The sequence below is a fragment of the Lotus japonicus genome, chromosome 3 (genome assembly GCF_012489685.1).
Source record: "Lotus japonicus ecotype B-129 chromosome 3, LjGifu_v1.2".
Classification (NCBI taxonomy): domain Eukaryota; kingdom Viridiplantae; phylum Streptophyta; class Magnoliopsida; order Fabales; family Fabaceae; genus Lotus; species Lotus japonicus.
This window is the reverse complement of record NC_080043.1, coordinates 34486223-34510371: the sequence shown is the minus strand read 5'-3', so window position 1 is coordinate 34510371 and position 24149 is coordinate 34486223. Positions and strand designations below refer to the sequence as shown.

At 34.8% G+C, this 24149-nt stretch overlaps 3 protein-coding genes and 1 non-coding gene across 7 annotated transcripts; all 4 read right to left on the bottom strand.

The window, feature by feature from the left end:
* Positions 1-1992: 1992 nt before the first annotated feature.
* On the bottom strand, positions 1993-3139 carry LOC130749651 (metallothionein-like protein 1). Its single transcript, XM_057603023.1, has 2 exons — positions 3005-3139; positions 1993-2457 (listed from the first exon to the last, which is right to left on the bottom strand). Exons 1-2 carry the CDS (start codon positions 3052-3054, stop codon positions 2283-2285), a joined length of 225 nt encoding a protein of 74 aa, XP_057459006.1. The 5' UTR covers positions 3055-3139; the 3' UTR covers positions 1993-2282.
* A 7782-nt stretch (positions 3140-10921) lies between these two features.
* Positions 10922-10994, bottom strand: TRNAK-CUU (transfer RNA lysine (anticodon CUU)). The gene has a single exon. It is a non-coding gene; the product is annotated as a tRNA-Lys (tRNA).
* Positions 10995-11050: 56 nt separating this feature from the next.
* LOC130749856 (uncharacterized) lies at positions 11051-15848 on the bottom strand. Of its 3 annotated transcripts, XM_057603220.1 has the most exons (5): positions 15660-15848; positions 14838-15048; positions 14386-14456; positions 12831-14211; positions 11051-12019 (listed from the first exon to the last, which is right to left on the bottom strand). In XM_057603220.1, the coding sequence occupies exons 2-5, from the start codon at positions 15004-15006 to the stop codon at positions 11370-11372; spliced, it is 2271 nt and encodes a 756-aa protein (XP_057459203.1). In that variant the 5' UTR covers positions 15007-15048; positions 15660-15848; the 3' UTR covers positions 11051-11369. The 3 variants fall into 3 exon arrangements, with proteins under 3 accessions (XP_057459203.1, XP_057459204.1, XP_057459205.1); XM_057603221.1 differs by lacking the exon at positions 15660-15848 and having other exon boundaries at positions 14838-15612; XM_057603222.1 differs by lacking the exon at positions 15660-15848 and having other exon boundaries at positions 12831-14219; positions 14838-14907.
* Positions 15849-17248: 1400 nt separating this feature from the next.
* Positions 17249-23870, bottom strand: LOC130749649 (dol-P-Glc:Glc(2)Man(9)GlcNAc(2)-PP-Dol alpha-1,2-glucosyltransferase). Of its 2 annotated transcripts, none has more exons than XM_057603021.1 (8): positions 23575-23870; positions 23386-23474; positions 21459-21792; positions 20386-20656; positions 20132-20269; positions 19847-20051; positions 18091-18233; positions 17249-18011 (listed from the first exon to the last, which is right to left on the bottom strand). In XM_057603021.1, the coding sequence occupies exons 1-8, from the start codon at positions 23662-23664 to the stop codon at positions 17752-17754; spliced, it is 1530 nt and encodes a 509-aa protein (XP_057459004.1). In that variant the 5' UTR covers positions 23665-23870; the 3' UTR covers positions 17249-17751. The 2 variants fall into 2 exon arrangements, with proteins under 2 accessions (XP_057459004.1, XP_057459005.1); XM_057603022.1 differs by lacking the exon at positions 23575-23870 and adding an exon at positions 22019-22248 and having other exon boundaries at positions 23386-23471.
* Positions 23871-24149: the final 279 nt, after the last annotated feature.

The following is a 24149-nucleotide window of genomic DNA, read 5'->3' as shown; positions in this document are numbered from 1 at the left end:
CAAAGGTAGCATGAACCTCAGGATCTGTATGCTTCAAGAACAACACCCAGATAAAGTCCCGAGGAAGACACAAACCAAACTCCCATAACCCAACAGGGAAAAAGAGAAGAGCATGGGAGATGGTTTCAACATCCAGGTCGCAAAGAGGACAAATGGGGTTAAGATTCATACCTCGATGAACTAACTCACCACAAATTGGAGGGTAACTAGAAGTTAGAACATTGTGGAAGAGCGGGGGGTTTTCAAACTTTTTTCCACAAGAAAGCATCTTCACAAAGGGCCATCGGTAATGGTAGCCCAAGAACTGAAGAAGTTGTTATTGGGAAAAAAGTAGTTTATAACTGAGAGAAATTTTAGCCCCCGTTATTACATAGTAAATTCGAAACTCTATCAAGACGAAGCTCTTGAACAAGGTGGTTGCGATTACTAATAGGAGGACCATTAGGAAGCCAACAATCCTTCCAAATATTAACTTGTTGATCATGACTAATTCTCCAAGAGAAACCTCTTCAAATTCTCAATTAGCGTTGTTCTTATGTTTTGGAGGTTTAATTGGTGGTTATGTGGTCGAAGTGGGTTGGTTCATTTTTGTTTACTTTGTTTTCTTCTTCCATTGGCAAGCTTATTTTGGATGAATTTAAACTCATTCTCGATGTAGCGAATGTAAGATATTTGGTTTTGTGGAGTGATAATGATTGAAAATAATTTAATTGGTTTTAAAATTTAAATGGCTTGTGATTTCTTGATGTGTTTTTTGTAATGGTTTAGAAGGGATGGTGTTGTTAATGGAGATGGTTTAGGTCACCACTGAAATTATTTTTTAGGTTATGTGCTGCGATGTGCAAAAACAATAATTTTGTTTTAATTATAGTTATGGAAATTGCATCTACGTGAAAGATGTGTTAGTTTCCACATCACACCTTTTTGTTAGAAATCGGGCGGAACATAGACAAAATGATCTAATTTTTACTACTGTCATTAAACACTGGGGCTTAAATCGTACAGTCGCAATAGATTAAGGACAAAATGGAAGTATAATTAATCCTTATAACCACTATTGCGGATATTGATTTTCAGGTCCAACACGGTACTTGTTATGGTAGGCTGACTCAAATTGAATACGGCTGGTAGTTTTACAAGGCATGATTCTATTATGGGTTGTGGGAGGCTGTTGAGGGACCACATAGGTGCTTGGCTTCTTGGGTTCGGTAACTTTTAAGGGATAAGTGAAGTCTTTCTAACTGAGTTGCTTGTTGTTATTCATGGTCTCTCCTTGGTGTGTAATGTTAGCGCACGGAAGGTTGTGTGAGCTTGATTGTTTGGATGTGGTAAATGGTCTCATGTTCAGTAAGCCGGTTGATGCGTTAGCCAAAATGAGATTAAGGGGGAGAGAAGGGTTGAAAACTTAATCCTCTCCCCATGTTGAGATTTATTGGAGAATGGGTAGTCTTTATTTAGTTCTTTGTTCTTCTGTTGTTTGTGTTTTAAATATCCAATTTAAAAAATATTACTCCCTCCGTTCCTATTTATAAGAACCAAGGAAATGGTGTAGCTTGGTCATTTTTATAAGAATCAATTCAAATTTCAAGATGCATTAATTATTTTTTGGCAACAATACCTTCATTTAGTAGAGGTTTCTCTTTCTTTCCACTATGCAACTCATTAATGATAGATAGAAATTAAAAAAAAATAAATTGGGGTGGTTTTGGAAAGTTGAGATAAATTTGAACAAATTTAATACTACCAACCACTTTCTTAAGGGGCGTAAAATGTTAGTTTGGTTTTTATAAATAGGAAAAGAGGGAGTAACACTCTTTTATTATATTTTTTCAGATATGTTTTTTTAATCAGTTGAAATTAGCATTAGTTCCACTAAATTATTTCAATTCCACTCCTAATCTTATGACACACTAATTAATAGTCTATTTTAACATAGCATCCAAATAAATGTCAACTATCTTAGCAGTCATCCTCCTATGAGTGCAACTTCAATTTATTAAACACACTTATATTCCATTCATAAGCAGAGATTGATGATTCAAATCAGCATAACTTTACACAATACCAACCAAACACAAAGCAACCATAGCTCATGACACGCACAACAAATCCCAGAACATATGAATTTGCTGATTGATGAAGTGAAGCCACGGCCACTTTATTCTAAAACATCAAACCGTGACGTTGGAACCAAACACAAACCAAACATACAATTATTATTAAGTGTGGATTTTACACATATATTGCTGCCATCTCTCTGCTTCAAGCTTTCACACCTGCACTCACTTGCAGTTGCAAGGATCGCATGTGCAGTCTGATCCACACTTGCAGCCATTGTCCTCAGCTCCGACACCCATTTCAGCTCCCTCGAACGAGGCCTTCACTGGTGCAACCCCCATGATCAGAGTCTCTGTGGTTGACTTCTCAGCAAAGCTGAAGTCAGAGTACTTGTTGCATCTGAGGCACAAGAAAAAATCATTCAATCAACATACTCATGTTTTATGAAATTAAATAGGAAAATGAATAAATTTTAAATAATCTTTTATCAACATAAACGCCTAAAAACATAAACAAACTCTAGAAACATTCAAGACACTGCAAAATTTTCCCAGAAAATCAACATCATCTCAGTGAAATTGCAAAAGCCGGTGCAGGAAAAAATACTACAGAAAATATCATTTTTGTTCTCTGCACAATTCAAGGAAGCAACCACTTTAAAAAGGCAATTAAAATTCATAAAAAATATGATCGGAGAATAAAAACAGAATCTCTGTGAAAGCAAAAACAGAGCCACAGAGAGAGCATAGTTCTACTACACCCTTTTAATTCAACAAGCTGAAAGAACAATAAAGCATCAAATTTCACAAAGTTCATCCAAAAGGGTACCCAATAATCAAATTAAAATACCCAGAAAATTTCTCCTCATGAAAAAAAAAAGAAAATCTTATTTTATGAGAAAGAGGAGAAAGAAAAAGACAAAAAAATGGAATCGAAGAATCCTTACTTGCAGTCGCTGCCGCAACTGCAGCTGTTTCCGCACCCACAGCTAGACATGATCGGAATCGAAGGAAGAGAAATCACACGAATGGATGGAGAAGAAGAAAGGAAAACTGATTGGTAGCTGGTAATGGTTTTTCAATGAAGGTGCGTGACTCCAATTTATAAGGAATTTCAAGAGGCAGAGTGAAATCTTGACCGTCCACGTGTCAGAATCTTGTGAGTGTGGGGCCATGACCTGTGCCAAGGACACCTGTGCCAAGGACCCGGTCCACGTAGACATTGTTTTCATCACTCACCTTTGGGTGGGCGTGCAGTGATAGAACATTAGATAAAGATGTGTTGACATTTATGTTATGTATAAATTCATATTTGTTTTTCTAGTTTTTACTTTATGTTATTTTTATTATATTATATATCATATATCAATTTTTTTCATTTTACTTTACAGATTTCAAGTATGTGTCTACTTACTAATTAGGGATAAAATTAATAGAAAATTAAGTGGAAAATATAGTAAATGATGTGAGGTACGTAACAGCAATAAGTCAATAACAGAGAGACACCACAAAATATGAGGTGTATGTGGGTAAATTTAGTGCAAGAATAAGTCAAAAATAAAATTCTTTTCTTTTTTGAAAAGAAAAATAGAATTCGTGTGGAACTGATAGAGGAAAAATAAAAATAAAAAGTTTATAAATTGATTTTTCCACATTTATAAAATAGTGTAAGTTTTTTTTGATAAAATAAGTTTAAGTAAATCATTCTTATAAAGATTAATGCAGTAATGATAAACTCATAAATTACAATTCACATATCAACATCAGTTCAACAAATTGTTAATAAGTTTCTAATTGTATATTTGGGATCAGTTAAAGTCGTATCACGTTGAAAAGTTAAAATTTTACTTTTCAATATTAAAAATGAAGTAAATACTCACTTTGATATTTAAATGTGTCAGACTCTGCCACATTCGTCCCTAAACTAAAAAAAATCAACTCGTGATCCCTGGAAGTGGCTAACGCTAGTCAGTTTAGTCCCTAACGTTAATAAACCTAACAGACGTTAACGGAGAAACTGATGTGACACTTTTTTTGCCACTTACACAATATTTTAGCTGTCAATTTAGTCATTCCGTTGAAAAGTCAATATTATCTATCTAATTTCCTATCACTTTGGTCCCTTTCTACTTCCTTCTTTCTCCCATCATCTCCATCCCCTTTATTCCATCATCTTCATCCCCCTTCTTCCATCATCTTCACCAAAACTCAAAACTTAAACCCATAAAATCTTCCCCCACCATTTCACCGAACTCAATTACTTATGCATCTCATTCATCAGTCACCAAAATCTACTACTACCGCCACCCTCCACCACCACTACCTCTACAATCACATCCACCACAATCGTCCACCACCACCATCGTTTCGACCTCCACGACCACCGACACCACCACAACCACCACCTCCATTGCCACCACCACCACCACCATTACCCCCATTGTTACCGCCACCCTCCACCCTCCACCACCATCACCACCTCTACTATCATCTCCACCTCAACCATTCACCACCACCATCGTTGTCGCCGCCACCACCGGAACCACTTCATTTCCACCACCACCATCACCTCCACTGCTACTGCCACCCTCCACCACCACAACCACCACAACCACCTCTCTACCTTCACATTTCCACAACTGTTCACCACCACCATTGCCACTGCCACGACTACCATCACCACCACCGCCACCACCTTCATTGCCACCAACACCACCACTTTCATTGCCATCACCACCATCACCTTCATTGCTACCACCACCCTCCACCTTCCATCACCACCACCTTTACCATCACCTCCACCACAAATGTTCACTGCCTCCATCGTTGCTACTGCCACGACCACCGTCACCACCAACACCACCGCTGCCGCCTCCGAAACCACCACCACTGCCATTGTCGCAAACTCTTCATTCATAATCCCCACTACCATCGCTTCCACCATCACCACCACTGCCACCACCCCAAAGCCACTACGACCACTGCCAATAGGTAACACCGACCTCCAACACCAGTGCTACTTGACCCTCCACCATCATGTCGCTTCAATGACCCAGTGTTGTCAATTTAATAACTAACAAATAACTTTTAACAAAAAGTATCTTTTAAGTTATAAAAACTTAAAAAACTAACAAACAACTTTTAGGCTTAAATGCATTTGGTGCCCCTGATGTTTCAGGTTCGTGCAAATGATACCCTCCATCTATTTTTGTCGACGTTTGTACCCTCGATGAAACAAAATAGTGTAGTGAGTACCCCTCCGTCAGTTCAACGTTAAAAAACTAACGGAAGGTGCTGACATGGCTTTTTTATTTATTTTTATGTGGAAATTACATTTAAAATTTTAAAAAGAGGGAGAGGAAAAAGGAGAGGGTGGGGGGATTCGAACTCAGGATCTATAAGTGGCAAAACATAACCCTAACCAGTTGAGCTACACAAAGAATTGATATATAATGCAATACAATTTTATTTATATCTTTATTTCGTCATTTTCTTCTCACCAACACAGTTCTTCTCCGTTTTCCTTTCCCTTTCACGCTGCCATTTCTCCTTTCCCTCTCCTCTTCATGTTTTCCTTCTCTTGGTTGTGTCTTCTTCTTCACCTTATCACCACCGTCACCGTGTTCCTTCCAAAGTTTCTTCTCCTTCAAAGGACAACACCATGAAACTTACCCAAGCTTTGTCCTCCTCAACCCAAGATCAGATTTGGGCTTGGAGTTACCCCCACTTCCGCCAGTGGCCGACCACCACCACCACCACTGTGAGTTCATCTTCTTCATTCGTCTCCGGCGAGACCGCCACCAACACCATATTCGTTGCACTTGAATCGGCTAAAAAACCCCACAAAATCATCATTCCCGTCTACCCAAGTGAAGAGGAACGACCAGAAATGCCTCTTGGACGTCTCACGGCCGCGATCTGGTCGTTCACCGACGAACCATCCGACCTGTAACTGCGATTTCCTGGAAAACCGTTGAGAAATTGGAGAAACGGATGCCACCACCGTGTTCCTGGCCACGAAAGGATGGAGAACCATTACACTTTCCCCCCCCGGCGACATCTCCGACGCGGGCCACCATCCTTGCCGGCGACACTTCGCCGGAAAATCTCCAGAATTGCGTTTTGGTAAGTTTTGACCTACAGAACTCATTTTTGGACTCCAAACTTCAATATTAAATAGAGAATAAAGTGTTGGTTGTTGAATAAAGGTGAAAAGGTGAAGAAGAAGAAGGGTAATCTATCGTTCTACACATGAGCTAGATGCTAATGATGTTGTTAGTATCAGCATGTGGGTTGAAAGCCACCTGAATTGTGTTTTCTTCTATGAAGATTTCTCAAACTCAGATCCTTTCATTTTGGGTATTCAAACTGAGTAGCAATTGCAAAGAAACTAACATCAAATGGATAAATGATATAAATAAAATTGTGTTGCTTAATATATCAATTGTTTGTGTAGCTCAACTGGTTAGGGGTGGGTTTTGCCACTTATAGGTCCTAGGTTCGAATCCCGCCCACCCTTTTTTTCAACTTTCAAAACGTGGTAGGTCCAAAAAATTAAAAAAAAAAGCCACGTCATCACCTCCGTTAGTTTTTTAACGTTGACCTGACGGAGGGGTACTCGTTACACTATTTTGTTTCATCGAGGGTACAAACGTTGACAAAAATAGATGAAGGGTGTCATTTGCTCGAACCTGAAACATCAGGGGCACCAAATGCATTTAAGCCCAACTTTTACTATTTTTGTAAAAGATCTTATTTTTCACTTTTACTTAAAAGTAACTTTTAAAACAAAAAAAGTCAGGTCAAACACTACCTTAGTGTCATTCCGCTGATTAATCACCCAAGACTCTATACTTTGAAATTTAAAAGTTTCTTCCCTCCAAGTAGCCCTTCCTCTTTTCTCCTCATCCTTATTCAGAATGTTGGTTATTATATGTTTAATAAGGGAAGAAGAAAGTGAAGAAAATAGTAATGATAATTTGAATAATGTCCGATCAAACTCGATTCTACCCCTTTACAATCTATAAAAACTCTCCTTAAACTCAACTAGAGTGTGAAAGGTATTATTAGGAATTTTGAGGATGAGTTTGGAGCAATGATTCAAATAGTAACTCTTCATCGAAAGAAGGATTCTCTGACCTTGAGTTTGATCCTAACATTGCATAGTTCTGAATCATGGGTCATCGAAAAGGTGTTCAAGAAAAAAATTAAAGACGACAACCTATGATCTCTTAGAGGTGATGAAGAGCTCTTCTCCATTCATTCAACGTAGGCTTCTTTTTTCTCTTCGAGCTTGTTCGGTTCTTCTTCCTTGTTAAATCTTGCTTGATCAACCTTCTTTGCCTCGTTGTTTCCTTTTTCTCGTAAACAACACTAATATATTCTTTTTGAAATAGAACTTCAAACACCTTTAATCTTTGTACGATGGATGTAGAGGCTAAACGCTTTGATAATGATAGTCGTGTCCAAGGCGGAGTACGAAGAGAGATGTACCGGCAAAGACACTCAACGCTTTAGTCAGCTTCTAGATTAGAGAGAGAATCTCAAAGGCTTTGAAGAATTTCAAATAGAAAAATGAGCAATACTTATGTAAATGAATGTATTTATAGGCATTGTAGAACTTGTAATTGGGGCATTGAGCCGTAATAAAACATTTGTGTAAGACTTTCGAGATGATGATTACGCTCGAGTAACATTGCAATTGTTTAGTAAGTGTGCCTACTCTGATAAGCTCGATTTACTATTGGAAGAGAAAAGTCTTCTTTATTGTTGTTATAAGGTGGCCAATATGGTATGGAATTAGTTTTAAAACCAGTAAGTCGTTCGTAACGATATTGAGCCTTGTGGCTATTTGAGTCGGCCAAAACACAGGTTTAAAAAGCATTATGTATATATTATTTGGAAGAAAAATGTTAGAAGTCTCATATTGGTTGTAGATATGACTAAAGAAGTGTTTATAAATGGTAGAACAACCATCAACTCTTGAGCTAGCTTTTGGGTTGAGTTAGACCTCCTTAATTATAATATGGTATCAGAGTCTATCATAAATCCATTTATTGTGGAAACCTCACATATTTGAGCCACCTGTTGATGTTCATTTCACGCTCCAGATGTCCAGCCCTTAGCGTGAAGGTGTGTTAGAAGTCTTATATTGGCTGGAATTATGGTCAAACAAGTGTTTATTAAGGGTTGAACACCCCTCAACTATTGAATTAACTTTTGGGTTGAGTTAAACTCCCCTAATTCTAATAAAAAAAAATTAAAAAATAATATTCAAAGAAATAAAAGTGATAAAATAAATTTTTGGTCGGTACAAATTCTTACATCATTGTTATCGACATCTAAACAAAATTATCCTCATGACATTACTCAGACACAAAACTGAAACCATGTATAGACAAATAATGTCACTATAATTTTAGATTTTGCAATTGCAATTATATAAGACTTGGCCTCGTATATATCGATTTCATTTTATACATTTCTTATGAAATCATGATAACTCAACTTACACGCAAAAAGTACGAGATAACTTATAAAAATTAAAAGAAGTGTTAAAAATTAAAGTACATGATGAAAGGTTTTAAGAGTTGAGTTAAAAGGTCATTGTCATAGCTAGTCACATAGTTACACTTACATTACATACCGCTTTGTTTATCATTTTATTTTGGTATGCTTCATGCTTTGAGCGAACCTTGGTAGATTATATTTTGTGTGATAAGAATCATAAGATTCATCTAACGGCCTTTTTAATATTTTTTTAAGCTTAAACATCGAGCAATGAACTTGTAAAAAAGTTTATACATTTATCCAAATAAAATTCATCAATTTTTCATAGTATAATTAAAGTTAAAATATTTAAATGAGATATAGAGATATGATTGAATGCATGTGTAAAACTCTTTACAATATTAGTGTGTAGAAACTATTTTTTTTAAAAAAATTGGAAATGAAAACATCTTAAATGCATTGAAGAGCTTACTATTAAAATGTATTTGATAATAATGCATTTCACCTAAATTAAAATTTGGGAAAAAAAGTAAATTGACCTTCTAAAGTTTAGGTGATGTGCGATTTAGTATTTATCTCTTTCAACTCTATAACATGTGCAAATAATTCTTCCACCAATTGTTTTTTTTATTTACCAATCAAGGAGCAGTACACTTTTTTTATACATAAGACATTTACTTTTTTTATTTCTTTAAGTTATAAATTTGTTTAATCAAATGTAGATATTTTCTGTCTTTCCGAAGAAAGAAACAAAAAATATAGATATTTGCTAAACGAGCTTATCTATAAGTAGTGTGTTGCATTAGCGTGTGAGCTTATAACTTATAGCTTGTTAAATTTTTTTTTTTTGATCATTCGAAAAATTAACAAGGCTTGTTAATTTTTTTTTTGTTTTACTATTTTAATTAATTTTCTCCATCACAAAAATATTGAATTGATTATCAACTTAAGTAATTATTTTGTATTTAAATAAATTACATATGAGGATAAAATAAAAAAATTAATAATATAATTTTATACTTTGTATTATTTAATTTGATTTGACGTTTCCTCGTGGAAAAATTTATATGATGAAATATAATCATATTCACTTTTTCTCATGTAATTTAATAAAATATTAAATATGAAAACAATATTTAAAATAAATATCATAGTTTTTAATATTTAATTTAAGTTAATTCATTTAATTTAATTAAAATATTCCATTACAGGTAAAGGTGGAAATATGTACAATTTTGATAAAATATTATTCAGAAAAATATTATATTAAAATTTAGAAGCAAGGATTTTAATTCGAAAAATATAAATTTAATTTTATGAAATTATATTTTATATTCATATATTTTATATTCACATCTTAAATGCATTGAAGAGCTTACTATTAAAATGTATTTGATAATAATGCATTTCACCTAAATTAAAATTTGGGAAAAAAGTAAATTGACCTTCTAAAGTTTAGGTGATGTGCGATTTAGTATTTATCTCTTTCAACTCTATAACATGTGCAAATAATTCTTCCACCAATTGTTTTTTTTATTTACCAATCAAGGAGCAGTACACTTTTTTTATACATAAGACATTTACTTTTTTTTTTCTTTAAGTTATAAATTTGTTTAATCAAATGTAGATATTTTCTGTCTTTCCGAAGAAAGAAAAAAAATATAGATATTTGCTAAACGAGCTTATCTATAAGTAGTGTGTTGCATTAGCGTGTGAGCTTATAACTTATAGCTTGTTAAATTTTTTTTTTTGATCATTCGAAAAATTAACAAGGCTTGTTAATTTTTTTTTTGTTTTACTATTTTAATTAATTTTCTCCATCACAAAAATATTGAATTGATTATCAACTTAAGTAATTATTTTGTATTTAAATAAATTACATATGAGGATAAAATAAAAAAATTAATAATATAATTTTATACTTTGTATTATTTAATTTGATTTGACGTTTCCTCGTGGAAAAGTTTATATGATGAAATATAATCATATTCACTTTTTCTCATGTAATTTAATAAAATATTAAATATGAAAACAATATTTAAAATAAATATCATAGTTTTTAATATTTAATTTAAGTTAATTCATTTAATTTAATTAAAATATTCCATTACAGGTAAAGGTGGAAATATGTACAATTTTGATAAAATATTATTCAGAAAAATATTATATTAAAATTTAGAAGCAAGGATTTTAATTCGAAAAATATAAATTTAATTTTATGAAATTATATTTTATAGTCATATATCATATTTAATACAATAAAATAGAATTTAGAGATTTATATTGTAATTTTTCCATTATTTTGACCTAATTCATTTGATTTGATGTGCAAAACATGAAAAAGTGAAAAATATCGCCCACCGTGGGGCTCGAACCCACGACCACAAGGTTAAGAGCCTTGCGCTCTACCAACTGAGCTAGACGGGCTGGTTATTCTATTTATTCATTTGCACGTATATTAACTATACGACAATAATTATAGCTTTGGTGATTTTATATTATTACTTATTCTGCATGCATTTATAGATTTTGTATGTCAATAAGTTTAAGAGTTATGACAAGTATTGGGTTTAGTGTGAGGTAGCCGAAAATGTTACTAAGAAGAGCAGTTTGATGTAGTCAGAGAAGTGTAGCCCAAAATGCCTTAAGGCAATTGAGAGTGCAAGTCTTTCTAGGTTATAAACACTTCATTTTGTCTTCAACGGAGCATCAATGACTAGTTTCTTGTTATTTTATCAACATTGAATAATAAAACAAATGAGTTTAGAAAAGAGAAGTATAATTAAGAAAGACCGCATGATCTCAAGCTAAGTCCCCTACTATTTCCTTGAGGAGCTCTTGAAAAATCAAGTCTTCCACCTCCAAACCCACACTCTCAGCAAAAAACTGAAGGTTCACCAACTCATCAAGCTTTGCTAGATCTCTACCTACATGATCATCCACTGTTTGCCCCCCTCTGAATCTCAAGCACAGTGACCTGCTCATTCTAGCCCACACTTTTGAGACAATGTGACACCCTGGCATTGGATGAATTAGGGGAAGAGATGATGAAGATGGTGTAGTAGGATTGTAGCAGCAGTTATAAGACCTCCCATAAATATCCAACAATGACTCATTAATTAAATCAAACAACACATAGTGATTACACTGACCACCAGTGCAGAATTCAGGATCCCCTTCCATTTCTTCATAGAGTAATGGATCAACTGGCTGGTCACTAGAATGCCATGCTGAAAGGCAATCATTACCAGTGAGTCCTGATACCTCAAGTACATATTTTACATAATTAAACTCATCTTTGTGTCTTGTGTCCACTTGAAATTGAGGAATCTCATAGTTTAGAATCTCCACTTTTTGTGCATTCTCTGTGGTCCCAAGGGGATCCATGTTAGCCTCCTGTTGCTCAGCCACATTATCCAATCTATCAACTGGTCCTGGCTTTGATTTTGAATCTACCAATATTGAAAAAGATAACTCAATTTATGAACATGATCATTGATTATATCAAATTGACATATTACATAGAAAATATCAATCTAAACATACTAAAAGAGGTAGAACAAATACTCCAAGTGATAGTATGCAAAGTTTGATCACAATTTACAAATCTATGTTGTTTCCTGCAGCTTATCTAATGGTTAAAATTCAGAACTGGACTTAATATGATGGAAAAAATAAGTCCAGTAAATTTATAAATATCAGTTTGTTTCTGTACAATTACACATTTTCTACACATTATACTATAAGCGTGTTTCGATAGCTTTTGTCACCATTGATCTTGTTAAAATTGATTATAGTAAAAGTGAGTTGAGTGAAGTGATTTATGTTAAAGTACATTTATGAAAAAGTGATTTTTGTCGGGGAAATGTTGTGAAATTCAGTTGTAAAATCTCATAATTGATTAAGTACCCGTTTGGATGCAAGTCAACAAATAACATTTATTGGAGATTATTTAGTGATTTTGCTAGTAGATTAGCTCCAATAAGCCCATATCCAATCGGGCGCTATGTTGAATGCAGAAGCAAATCTCACCAGCCCCTACTGGAATTGATTCAGTGTCTGAAATCAATTATGCAAAACGATTCTCAAACATCAAAACTTTCATCTATAATTGATTTTACTCTCCCAACGGGAAACCAAACGCTCTAAGCAAGAAAAAAAAATCTCTTAACACATAATACATTCTGTAACACCAACTCCTTAAAGATAAGGTACCATATACATATTAAAAAAATTTAAAAGAGTTGGATAAAGTGGGTGAACCTGATTCTGCTATTGCAGCCTTGTCTTCTTTTATTGCCCCAGAATCTTGATCATTGGAAGTGCCATCTTTTCTCAAACTACTGTCTCCAAAGTCATTAACTATTATGCCCAAATTGTCATTAATCTTACTGCTACAATCTGATCCTGATCCCATAATATTACTTCTAACCACTAAATCATTTTCACCTTCACTGACAAGGTTTTCTTGAATTAAATTTTCCACATGTGTCTGCACTTGATTTCTTGAATGTACATTAAGGTCAAGCCTCTTTTGCTGATAACTACCACTCTCTGAAATCATAGTGCCATCTCCATAGGAAAAAGATTGGAGATCAGGTAATGAAAGAATCCTTATCCTAAATGGTGAATGAGCCATTTCTGTTCTTAACTTTGGTTTCTTAGATTGAGGGAATCTTGCTTCTGTCTTAAATCTTTTCTCATGGAGTTTAGAATAACTTTCTAGTGGTTCTGGAAGAGACCAGATTCTTCTTATTCTGTGCCTGGAATGGCTCTCATTACAACTTGGTTCTGTCAATTTCTTAAGAATTTCCTTCTTCAATTCATCTGATATCTCATGGCCTTGGGGAAGTTTATCAATGATAGCATCATTTGTAACTCTAAGCTTTTCTCTTTTGTTTTCTCCAGTTACAAGCTCTATTTTCTGTTTGAGATTCTTAACATGTTTGATTTCTTTCCTTTTCTGACACTGGGAATATCCTGAAGAAGAGTTCACATTTCTTACTATCGTTGCTTCATTTATATTGGAATTTCCATTTAGTCTCCATTCTAATGCTGCCTCTTCACAAAATACTTTTGAGGATTTCAATTGAACTAGTTTTTGTGTTTTACTTCCAAAACACAAACTTCCTTGTCTTTTTGGAAGGGAAGCATTGCTTATAACCTCCGACCGCGCTCTTTCTGATGACGAGTCAGGTAAAGGAAATGATGCAGACCTGGTTAATGCCATTTTCGCACTACGCATCTGTTGTTTATGGAAGTGATAGATTGTAGGAGAGACAGGATCATGAAGAAATGTCAATATGTCACTTTTCATGTTGATGTTGAAGTGTTTCCTTCCATATGTTACCATATCTTCTTTGATTTCTTGTCCAAGAAAATCCTTTTTATCTGGTTGATGCTTTCTGACCCAATGATACTCACTAGAAGGTTTAGCACCACATTGTAATCCTCTTTTCATCCTTGTACTATTATCAACATTTGATTGCTCCAAATCATGATTTGAATGAGACATGATAGGACATGATGAACTTCTGTGATGCCTGCTCCTCTTCTTAGATATCTCTTTGAAAAGTGCTTTTATCTGCTTCTTTACTGAGTTTTTGGCTACTGGAGAAAACGGTGTCACCTTTTGTTGTTCAACCTGGCAAGCTTCAAATTAGATATTAACATTATTTATTTACCAGTAAAAGACCAATGCATCCATAATCAATAAAATTGAAACTATGGTATCCGATTAATAACAATGGTAATAACAATGAGAACACATTCGTGGTTAATATGCATATGGTCATATATTATGTTAATAAGAACATACATTTGAGTTTCTTGTCTCAGCAAGGTTGAGGTCCTTCTTCATGTTAGCTGGGATTGGTCCCAGTACAGTTCCTGCATGAGATTTAAGGGTCAAACATTCAATGTTTTGAAGGAAATAACGTCTCCTTTGGAGTTGTGAATCCCTACATCCATGCATTCACTGAATCTGAGTTGTCCTATATCTATCATCTGATCTGGATGAAAAATATAAGTTGACTGATCTTAATAATGCAGTCCAGATATTATGAATGCGTGAATGTAGAGTATCCCTGACTGCAGGTAACCAAATCCTTCCCCCACATATCAAATCCTTAGATGACAAAGAAGACTTGCTAACAAATTATAAATGTAATTTCCATCTAGTATAGAAAAAATGAGGATTTTTGATAACCTGCAGAATTTGGCAATTTGCTATATATGATGTAACATGGAACTCTACCAAATTTCACTAACCTGCATTAGCACTTCTTTCACCATCACCATCCCTCTTGTGTGCAAGTCTTTTCATTAAAGGACGCAATGGATGGTGCTTGATAATGTGGAAAAGTCCCCTGCTGCATTCTGGATGATGATTCTCCCAATATGACTCAGAATGCTCCTCTTGTTGTCTATGCCTTCCCATGTTTCACAATAATACCAGCATTCAGCTACAGCCTTGTCAAACCTGATACAAGTTACAAATCAAATATCAAGCATTAGCACCTATGGTTATGAATGAGGAATTCTATTGATTAGGCTTCAACAGAAGAATCTTTCTATACTTCTAATTAGATGATTATGCCAGCATTGCAATGATTTCATGGAATTTGCAATAGATGAACATAGATGGTTGTCCAAAATCAGAAGACGGTAAAATCATAAAGCATGACAAGAAAATTGCTGAAGGCTTCAAAATAAAAGAAATCTTTGATCACATAAAGAAATAGAAAAAACAAATTATTTAAGTCCCAGCCACAGGAAAAAAATCATGAAATATATATGTACAGGCATGGACTATTTTAGTTTCAAAATCAATTGTGGAAATGTTTCCAAACAAAAACGCAGAAGATTATTCATTGCATGTTCCCAGACAAAAACCAACATTATCATAACATATTCCATCATATATAATATCCAAACAATGGGATCAAAACTTTATTTTGTTTCTTTCCATTTTTTTTGGTTTCATTCTATTCATCATAAAAATATCTAAACACATCCTGAATGTAGAAATCAATTGTGGAAATGGGTGGAAAAGTTTTGCAATGTACAAAATCAAGAGGGTAGTGATATCACCTTATGGAATCATATTCTCTTGCATGAAATAAAGGTGACCAAAGAAGCTCTGGATTCTTGCTTTGTTGTTTTTGTTGTTTATGATTGTAGTGGAGCAGAAAGTGGATGTGGATGGATGAATAAAGGTTACCTGGTTGATTGACGCCTTTCAACAAAAAGGTCAAAGAAGAAACACCCCCACCAAAATTCTCGGCTAGTTATCTCTTTGTTTCCCATGTCCTATTTTTATTTATTTTTGTTAGAACTTTGGAAAATAAATTTTGTAGAAATAACAAATTTTAATTACTGACATAAGAGATTTTTTTTTAATAAAGATCAATTGTCACTAATTAATACTAGATCTCAACTCTCAAGGTTGGACCTGAATGAAACATTGAAGCAAGAAGATAGAGCTTATTTAAAAAAAAATCACTTGTAGTTTATTTAAAGAAAATAGTGGAACATAGAGAAATTAAGTACCTCTGAACTACTAGAAAAAGCGCCAGTGACATGTCAGAAAGACCAACAAATATCCATCAACTGAGGTTTTATTGGACACATAGGATTCAAACTCCTAACCTATGGGAGGTGAGATTATATGTTGATTTTTTTTTAATTGTTTGATATGTGTTTATGTAGCAAAAAAATAAAATAAAAAGTAACAAAAAATATCCATCCATTCTTTATAATCGGTATAAAATAATGGAAAGCATATTGTTTGGTGCATTCATGTAAAATCTTAAAACATTCTCTTTTAAATTTTATATTTTTTTTTGCACACTTTTATTTCACCCCCAAAATTCCTTATCTCTCAATCTTAAACCTTTAGATATGCCCACGACAGACAATAGGACTTCTTCAGCTTCTCTTTTAACCTTCTCAAACATGTCATCCCAAATGAAATTAGTATTACCTCATGCCTCCCAAATACTTTCTCCCTTTAATTTCCTCTTAAAAGGAAAAAGTTTGTCTCCCTTGGGCAGCCACCACTTAATTCTTGGATTCATAACTTGTAAGTTTTCTGTTTACGACTCTTAAAGCAGACTCCAAGGACTAGAACCCTATGTTGTGTAGTCAAGCACTCTCCCCATATTATCTTGCAAGCCCTCTTATCTAAGCTCCTAACAAAAATGAAACCAATTTGTGATTTTAAGGTCCCGCTCTTATAGGTAGTAAGATGTTTCTCCCGCTTTTCAAAACAAGTATTCTAAATTTTGCGGTCATATGCTATAGAAAACTCTAATATAGACTGTCTTTCCTCATTAAACTCTCCACAACCAAAACCTTCTAAACTCTAGTAAAATTCCTTGCCTTCCGAGTCCCAACCTACTCATCCGTTTAAATCACCATCTATGAACTTCTCTTCTTGTGGAATGCCTTGAACAAGACTCTCCAAATCTTCCCAAAATATCTTCTTCCAAAGAACAAAGAAGCCTCTAATCCAACTTGAGGGGGCATAAGCACCGATAATATTAATTGTCTCAGGAGACACCGCACCCAGTCTCGAATCCGTTTAACACTCGCAACATTCTTTTTCCAGTTCTGTGAAGGAACCGTGAACGAACTGGAAAATTAGTAAGAGAACTGTGAAGGAATTAAAAATTATAAGAGAACTGTGAAGATGTTAATTAGTATTTATTGTGTAAAATTCCCATTCAATATATGCATAGCTTGCATTCAACTCAGGTTTTGTCCATCCAATATTGGCTAATCTTCATTCATGGAACGGGGAAAGAAAAAACACTAATACACTCATTTGAACTAGTGTTTCACTTGATGAAAAGAAGTGTGAACTAATTAAGCTAGAAAAAACTTTGATAGCCGGTAAGGTGGTAACCTCAAATTGAATCATAGCTCCATCAAGGAAGGAGAGGAATAAGGAAGAAAGATTTCCTTCAAAAGGACAAACTGATTAAGCTTTCCACATGATTGAACCATGTTTGGAAATTCTTCTACAATTGATTCTAAAGCCAAAATCAATTATGGAGAGAAATTCTAGGTGTTAGAATTGATTTTGAGAAAAAAGAAGCTGATCCAAACATTCAAGGGAGGACCTCCCTCCACCCCTCCCCCTGTTCTGCCACGAGCTTCTTGTTTTTCTGATGTATTTTTGTCACCAAATAAATCTCTGAATTCCAGGTTCATGATCCCAATGAAATGGACGAAACAGAAACATCATCATTGTAAAGATATTCACACCAACATATACCATTCCTATGAGGAGCCAACTTTGACTATCATTTTTACTACAGTGAAGAGCCAGGAAATAGAATGGTATTGTGTAATATCTGAACTCTATCAGTGGGGTTGGTATTAGAACAGCAGCTGTAGCCAAAACGTATGCCAACACCCAGATTTTCTTTTGAGATTTCCCTGTTTTGCAAAAGGTGTTACAATTTCCCAAGTAAAAATGAAAAATGAATGCTTATAAGGATATGTACTAAGTACTAACCCAACATATGGATGATGGAGAGCCATGAACATAAGTAAATTGGGACCAGAAGATACTTAATTGACCAGTGAGCCATGATGACTTTCCTCCACAGATAGAAAGGGTAATGCCGATTATCAGCAAGAAGGTATGGATGAGCTACACTGCAATAACCAATTGAAATTGAGCAAAATTGAGTAAACATGTCTTACAAAACCATCACATATATTAAAAGACGAGTTAATGTTCTCAAATAAGAGAATTACAATGAGCCAAGTTTTGCAACATATATACACAGTAAGAAAGAAATATACAGCAGTTGCTGAGGGTCATATGATGCATGTACTGATAATCCCTTTCAGCTCTCCAAAGATACACATGAGCTTGATCATCCGATAATAAATATACCAAATAACCCTTCAATGTTAAGTTTTGTAATCAAACTGATACTTTGATATCATTATCTTATAATGAAAAATAGAGGGCGAGCCTCCGTGCAACGGTAAGGTTGTTGCTATGTGACTTTTTGGTCATAGGTTCGAGTGGAAACAGCCTCTTACAAAAATGTACGGTAAGGTTGCCCACATTAGAACCAGAAAGTGGGTCCGGTCCCACCTAGGACCTCAAGCATAGAGAGAGCTTCATATCACCAGGTTTGCCCTTTTTATTTTATAATAAAAATATTATGTCAGAATTTCTCAATAAAGACCATTTTAATATATTTATATTATTAGAAGACAAGCTGACAACACTTGTATCTTCATGTTACCAAAATGGCTGGTTTAACCTAAGATTAAATTGCTGGAAAAATGGTACTAAGTAACAATAAATAATGGAAGATATCTATGAAGCACGGACTCGGACACGGACACGGGACACGGACACGGGCGGGAACTCCAACACGGCTAAACTCCAAAAAGTAGGATACGGGGACACGGCTTATATATATATACACATATATTAGAGATAAATGATAATATATATATTGAAAAAAAGGAGTCAAAGTACAAAAAGCAAGAGGTTATAACCTCTGCAACATAAAACGGTTACAGGAAAGATACAAATGCAGAAATAAAAAGAAAACAGAAGCAACAATAGCAGATAGATGACATGAATGTGAAGAGCCAGCTTGTGATTGAGCCCAAGTCTAGAGCATGCACGATTACATAGAAAAAACAGGATAGTGCAATTATGAAATCAGCAGTCCAGCAAGATGAATTCAGAGCTCAGAGTATATATATACATATATATATAGTATATATATACATATATATATATATATATATATAAATATAAACATGATAATATGTTCACAAGATCTGATTTGATAAGGTTTTTTTGATTTTTAATTAGATAAAGTTTGTTTTATTTTTAATTTATCTTTTTTTTTTAAGTCAAAAAATAATAAAAAAACAGTCCAAGTGTCCCCTATGTGTCCAGCCACAAAGGTGTGTCGGCTCAATAAACAAGCCGTGTCCTAGCCGTGTCCGAGCCAAGAAATAATAATTTTTTATTCAGACACGCCCCAGACGTGTCCGACACGTGTCCGCAACGTGTCAGCAGCGTGTCCGTGTCGTCCGCGTGGACACGCGGACACGCCTCTGTTTTGAAGTGTCCGTGCTTCCTAGGAAGATATTGATAAAGGGTACTTAGAAATATCATCTTCGTCTTCAAACTATCTGAGTAAAATCAGTCTATAAATCAAGTAATTAACCCGAAAAGGAATTTACTACTTGACAATCAAAACACTGATTCTGCTTGCGATTCTAAATCATACCTGAAGAAGTGTACTGACAGAAAGCCAATAATAAGGGCTATGAACCCCACAAAGAAACAACGGGGCCTATATTTCCAAAACAACTGGAACAGTTCCACAGCCTGGGTGACAGTGAAATGCAAAGGAGCCAGAGCCAATACAGAAACCAAGCTAAAATAAAGTAGCTGAGTGAAATGTAGGGTAACTGTGTGAGCCTCTTTTGCACCTGCAGTGTCATTAGGATGAGTAAAAACATGATCTAGTGGTCCAAAAGATCACAAGGGATGATAACAAAATCAATATTACCTAGAACGACACTCCCATTCCAACGTAGAAATAAAATAAATGCTACTAACACGATAAGATAGGGACTAAATGAAATCAAAAGCCCCCACTTCTCATGCCATAATGCTACTAGGATTGCCTGAATTTCATCAATCAAACCTATAAAATAAAATCACCTTTAGCGCTACAAAGACAATTAGTACAAAGTTATAAATTAACTTCCTGATGAGTATGAAATAGATCCTGTGGTTTCTGTTAAACATGTAAAAGTGAACCTGAAGGGAAAGAAGATGAGGCATGTCTACTGGGCAAAGAGCTTTCAACAATATCCACTGATTTCACAGACTTTCTTTTTCTCATATATAAACCTGTTGTACTCAGGCCACCATCATGTGTCAAACTAGGCTTGCTAATGGATACATCTGACTGGGCTGCTCTTGCATGATCCTTTCCATGCATCAGAGAAATATCTATGATCCCAGAGCACGCAACAAAAAGCACCCATATAATATTTGTTTGTCGAATAACAACTGAAAAGCCTCCAATCTAAGTATAAAATTGTGTAAGTTATCACAACTCTGTACAGTGACAATTGTAAAAAATTACCCATTAAATCATTAATACGAAGTCAACATGCATAACCAAAACAAGGGACGGAAAGAAAATGAGAGGACAAAAGATCTCCCCAATCCCTTTATAAAATGATCAATATATAAAACAAAATCAATATCTTTCCAATCTCAATGCTAATGCTTCTGGAATGAACAAGTTCTACATTGGAGATCTAACAACTGCAATATTTTCAGTCAGAACTTACATGCATCAAGAGCTTACAAAGTAAAAACCCCCGCCAGAAAACCATGTAAAGATACTAAGATACTTAGCACTGATGTTTATAATCTAGAAACAAGCGTAAATGTGAAAAAGACAACATAAAGATCCATTTGAACCAATCTCAGATTAAACAATAGCAATAAATATTTGAATTCACACAAAACCAGCAAATTCTCTAAATTCTCCTTTAAACTCAGATCTACAATGAGGAGTTGATTCGTAATATTGTAATTTAATGAGTCTTCAACTTCAAATGACAACAAATATGTTTTCTCCTAGTTATTAGTTCCGAGAATCATAATTAGAAACGGCTAAGGTCATTAAGTAGTATGCTCAATATAAATAAAAAATATAAACAGAAGGTATTTGTGTCAATAACCATTATATTAAAAAACATTGGTTAAAGAAGTACCACGAGATATTAAAATATAACAACACGAATGAAATGTATCCATACACCAAAACAAATATCAATCTGAAAACATAAAAGATTAAATATACCTTAGTACCTTACCAATGCACTAAACCAATAATTCTTCTTCAAACTTGCAAGATACATAGCCAGCACAGCAGTAACAGATGCAACATCAGTATAATAAAGAAAAGTGAAGAACCAGTGAAGTGGGTACAGGGATAGGACCACTGCTTGAAGCATTGCCTTTCTATCATCAAGAGAAGGCTTCAAATGAGTAATTATGTCATATAGAATTATGCTACAAATGACTGCTAGGACACCATTAATTGATCGAAGAATTGCAGCAGAGCACATATCAGAAAAAGATGAAGCAGCTTGTGCAGAGTAAAATCCTGGAAACAAAGAAGCAACATGGGCAAGTGAAAGACAGTACCTGCAAAAGTTTTTACATTGTAAAGATCAGCCTTTGGCTTTGATAGGACTGAGGACGCAAGAATGAAAGACGGGAAAAGCAGTTACATGGAGTTGCAGAATTAATTACACAGGTAATGAGAGTATGTAGTCACAGAATCAGGTAGGTGGTTAGATAAAATAGTAGTAGAGTAGAAGGTGATTTCAGTGTGAATTGTAATTACTGAGAGAACTGAGCATTATCTCACATAGTCACACATGTAGAAATGGTAAACCCTTTGTTGAAGGGGAAACCATCTAGTCTGAAGAAGAACCCTCCGCTGCAAGCTCATGTCAGTATTCAGCAATCAGCAGGACCAACCACTCATTCAGGTAGAACTGTAGAAGGGTTACAGGGTAGAGCCCCAAAAACATTCTGCAAACTATTCTCATACCAGTTGTGCATTTCTTCCATGAAACAGAGAGGCAAAGGAGGCAGCTTCCATATAAAAAATATATCAGAAGAATGGAAGACATTAGATATTTTACTGTGACCATACCCAAATGCTGAGAGAAAAGTATGCAAGTTATGATCTTCGCAGAAGACAAACAAGTGGATGAGGACATCCAGACTCAAGCTAAATAAGTACTGTGGGAAGGTGATCATCCAGGTCCTCGCATAAGGGATATCCCCAACTTCCACCTTGTCCTCAAGGTGGAACTTCAAGTGTGTGGCATTGATGGGACACAAGGACACAAGAAACAAGATTGAAAGACTTAGAGACAAAGAAATATGATAAGTGTACATAACTAATTAGGTGGTTACTTAAGTGTAGTTAGTTACAGACTTACAGCATTGCATTGGTGGTTGGCTTAAATAGCAGGATGGGAGTAGAAGATTTCATTCTGAATTGTTAGAACTGAAGGAATCAAGCACTAGGTCAGTTGTAGAAAGAGGGAACCCTTTGTTGAAGGGGAAATCCTCTCCTTTATACTTTTGTTAGTGACACTGACACAGATAACTCATACAGTCTTTGATTTTTTTTCTGTATTATACATACCAGTCCAGGCTCATGCATACCTCTACCACCCCAGTCCAGTCAACGCAGTCCGTCACATTGGCACTAGGGAAAATTCATGAGTATATATATCCCTTGTAGCTTGGCCCCAAGTAATTGATACAGTTAGGCTTTGAACCCGTGCCTACCCATATATCAAGTGCTTGTCGATCACTAAACCAACCCGTTGAGGTTACAAAGAAGTTGATTACTAATCAGATGTATATCCTATTCTTTTCCACACACTAGTCATTTCATTACCCTTAAGCAAATAAAAAGAGTAAAATAGTTTAATTAGTCCATAAATAATAGAACACTGGTCATATTAGTCCTTAAATGATTGAAATCACTTTCAAAGTCCCTGAAAGTGCATTTTTTCAGGCATTTCAAGAGACAACAGTACATAATTAGAGCCTAAAGGACAATGGTCACTCATGAATCTAAATCATAACTCCCTTTACTCAGAGACTAATATAATCACATATATCTTTACCCTTAGAGACTAATTTGACAATTTACTCAGATAAACATCTGCTAATGAATAGATTAAAAGTAAAAAAAAAAAAAAGTGAACATACAGGCCAGGAGGAGTGGTTATCATAGGATCCCAACTTCCAAAATTTCCCCTGCAGTACTGCTGAGCCTGTGGTATATGAAATATCTCATCCTGCAAAAACAAGTAATGGGTATGAATCATATCATATTCAAAACAACCAAAAAACAATTTTTTTTATATTATTGACCAAAAAAATGAAAATTTTGGTTACCATGTATGGGTCAGGAACTATGGCATTAACAAGAAGGGAGATAGGAACAACCCATGAGCTCACAATTGCGGCAACTGCTACTCTTCCCATTAGAAACCCTTCTTCTTCCTCCTCTACCAGAATCAAATGCAGTTACAGGAGGATCCAAATCAGTAGTCCGATCAACTCGTCGGTGCGTGACTGCTAACCTCGCCGTTTCTTTCACATGTTCTTTTACAACAGACAAGAGAAACACACTAGCTTCGGTTTTATCACACAAACATCGTTTTTACATTTTACGCATTGTTTGGAAGACATGAAAATGGCACGATAGAAAGGAAAATACATAAATTCAAGGATGTTTGGGGAACGACCTCACTTATCATCATTTAACAGCTCTGATCCCTCAAAAAATTTATTAGCCTACAACTTCCTTCACGTTTACTAATTGTTATAGTTTTTGTTTTCCTTCAACTTCCATCCAATATTTAACGGTTTTTTTTATCAAAAAATCAATTAAAAAAAACAGAAACCATAAAATTGTAAATTAGAAAGCACAAAATTGTTCTTCAAGCCTTACTTTTAATTGGTTTTTT

Excerpts from the sequence above, each read along its gene's own strand:
- LOC130749651 (XM_057603023.1), bottom strand. The coding sequence starts at position 3,054 with ATGTCTAGCTGTGGGTGCGGAAACAGCTGCAGTTGCGGCAGCGACTGC. Across the intron at positions 2,458-3,004 it reads AGTTGCGGCAGCGACTGCAA|ATGCAACAAGTACTCTGACT; the intron begins GTAAGGATTCTT and ends CTTGTGCCTCAG.
- LOC130749856 (XM_057603220.1), bottom strand. The coding sequence starts at position 15,006 with ATGGGAAGGCATAGACAACAAGAGGAGCATTCTGAGTCATATTGGGAG. Across the intron at positions 14,212-14,385 it reads CTGAGACAAGAAACTCAAAT|GTTGAACAACAAAAGGTGAC; the intron begins GTATGTTCTTAT and ends GAAGCTTGCCAG. Across the intron at positions 12,020-12,830 it reads GGCTGCAATAGCAGAATCAG|ATTCAAAATCAAAGCCAGGA; the intron begins GTTCACCCACTT and ends CAATATTGGTAG.
- LOC130749649 (XM_057603021.1), bottom strand. The coding sequence starts at position 23,664 with ATGGGAAGAGTAGCAGTTGCCGCAATTGTGAGCTCATGGGTTGTTCCT. Across the intron at positions 20,270-20,385 it reads CTCATCTTCTTTCCCTTCAG|GTTTGATTGATGAAATTCAG; the intron begins GTTCACTTTTAC and ends TTTATTTTATAG. Across the intron at positions 18,012-18,090 it reads CTCCATCATCCATATGTTGG|GGAAATCTCAAAAGAAAATC; the intron begins GTTAGTACTTAG and ends TTTGCAAAACAG.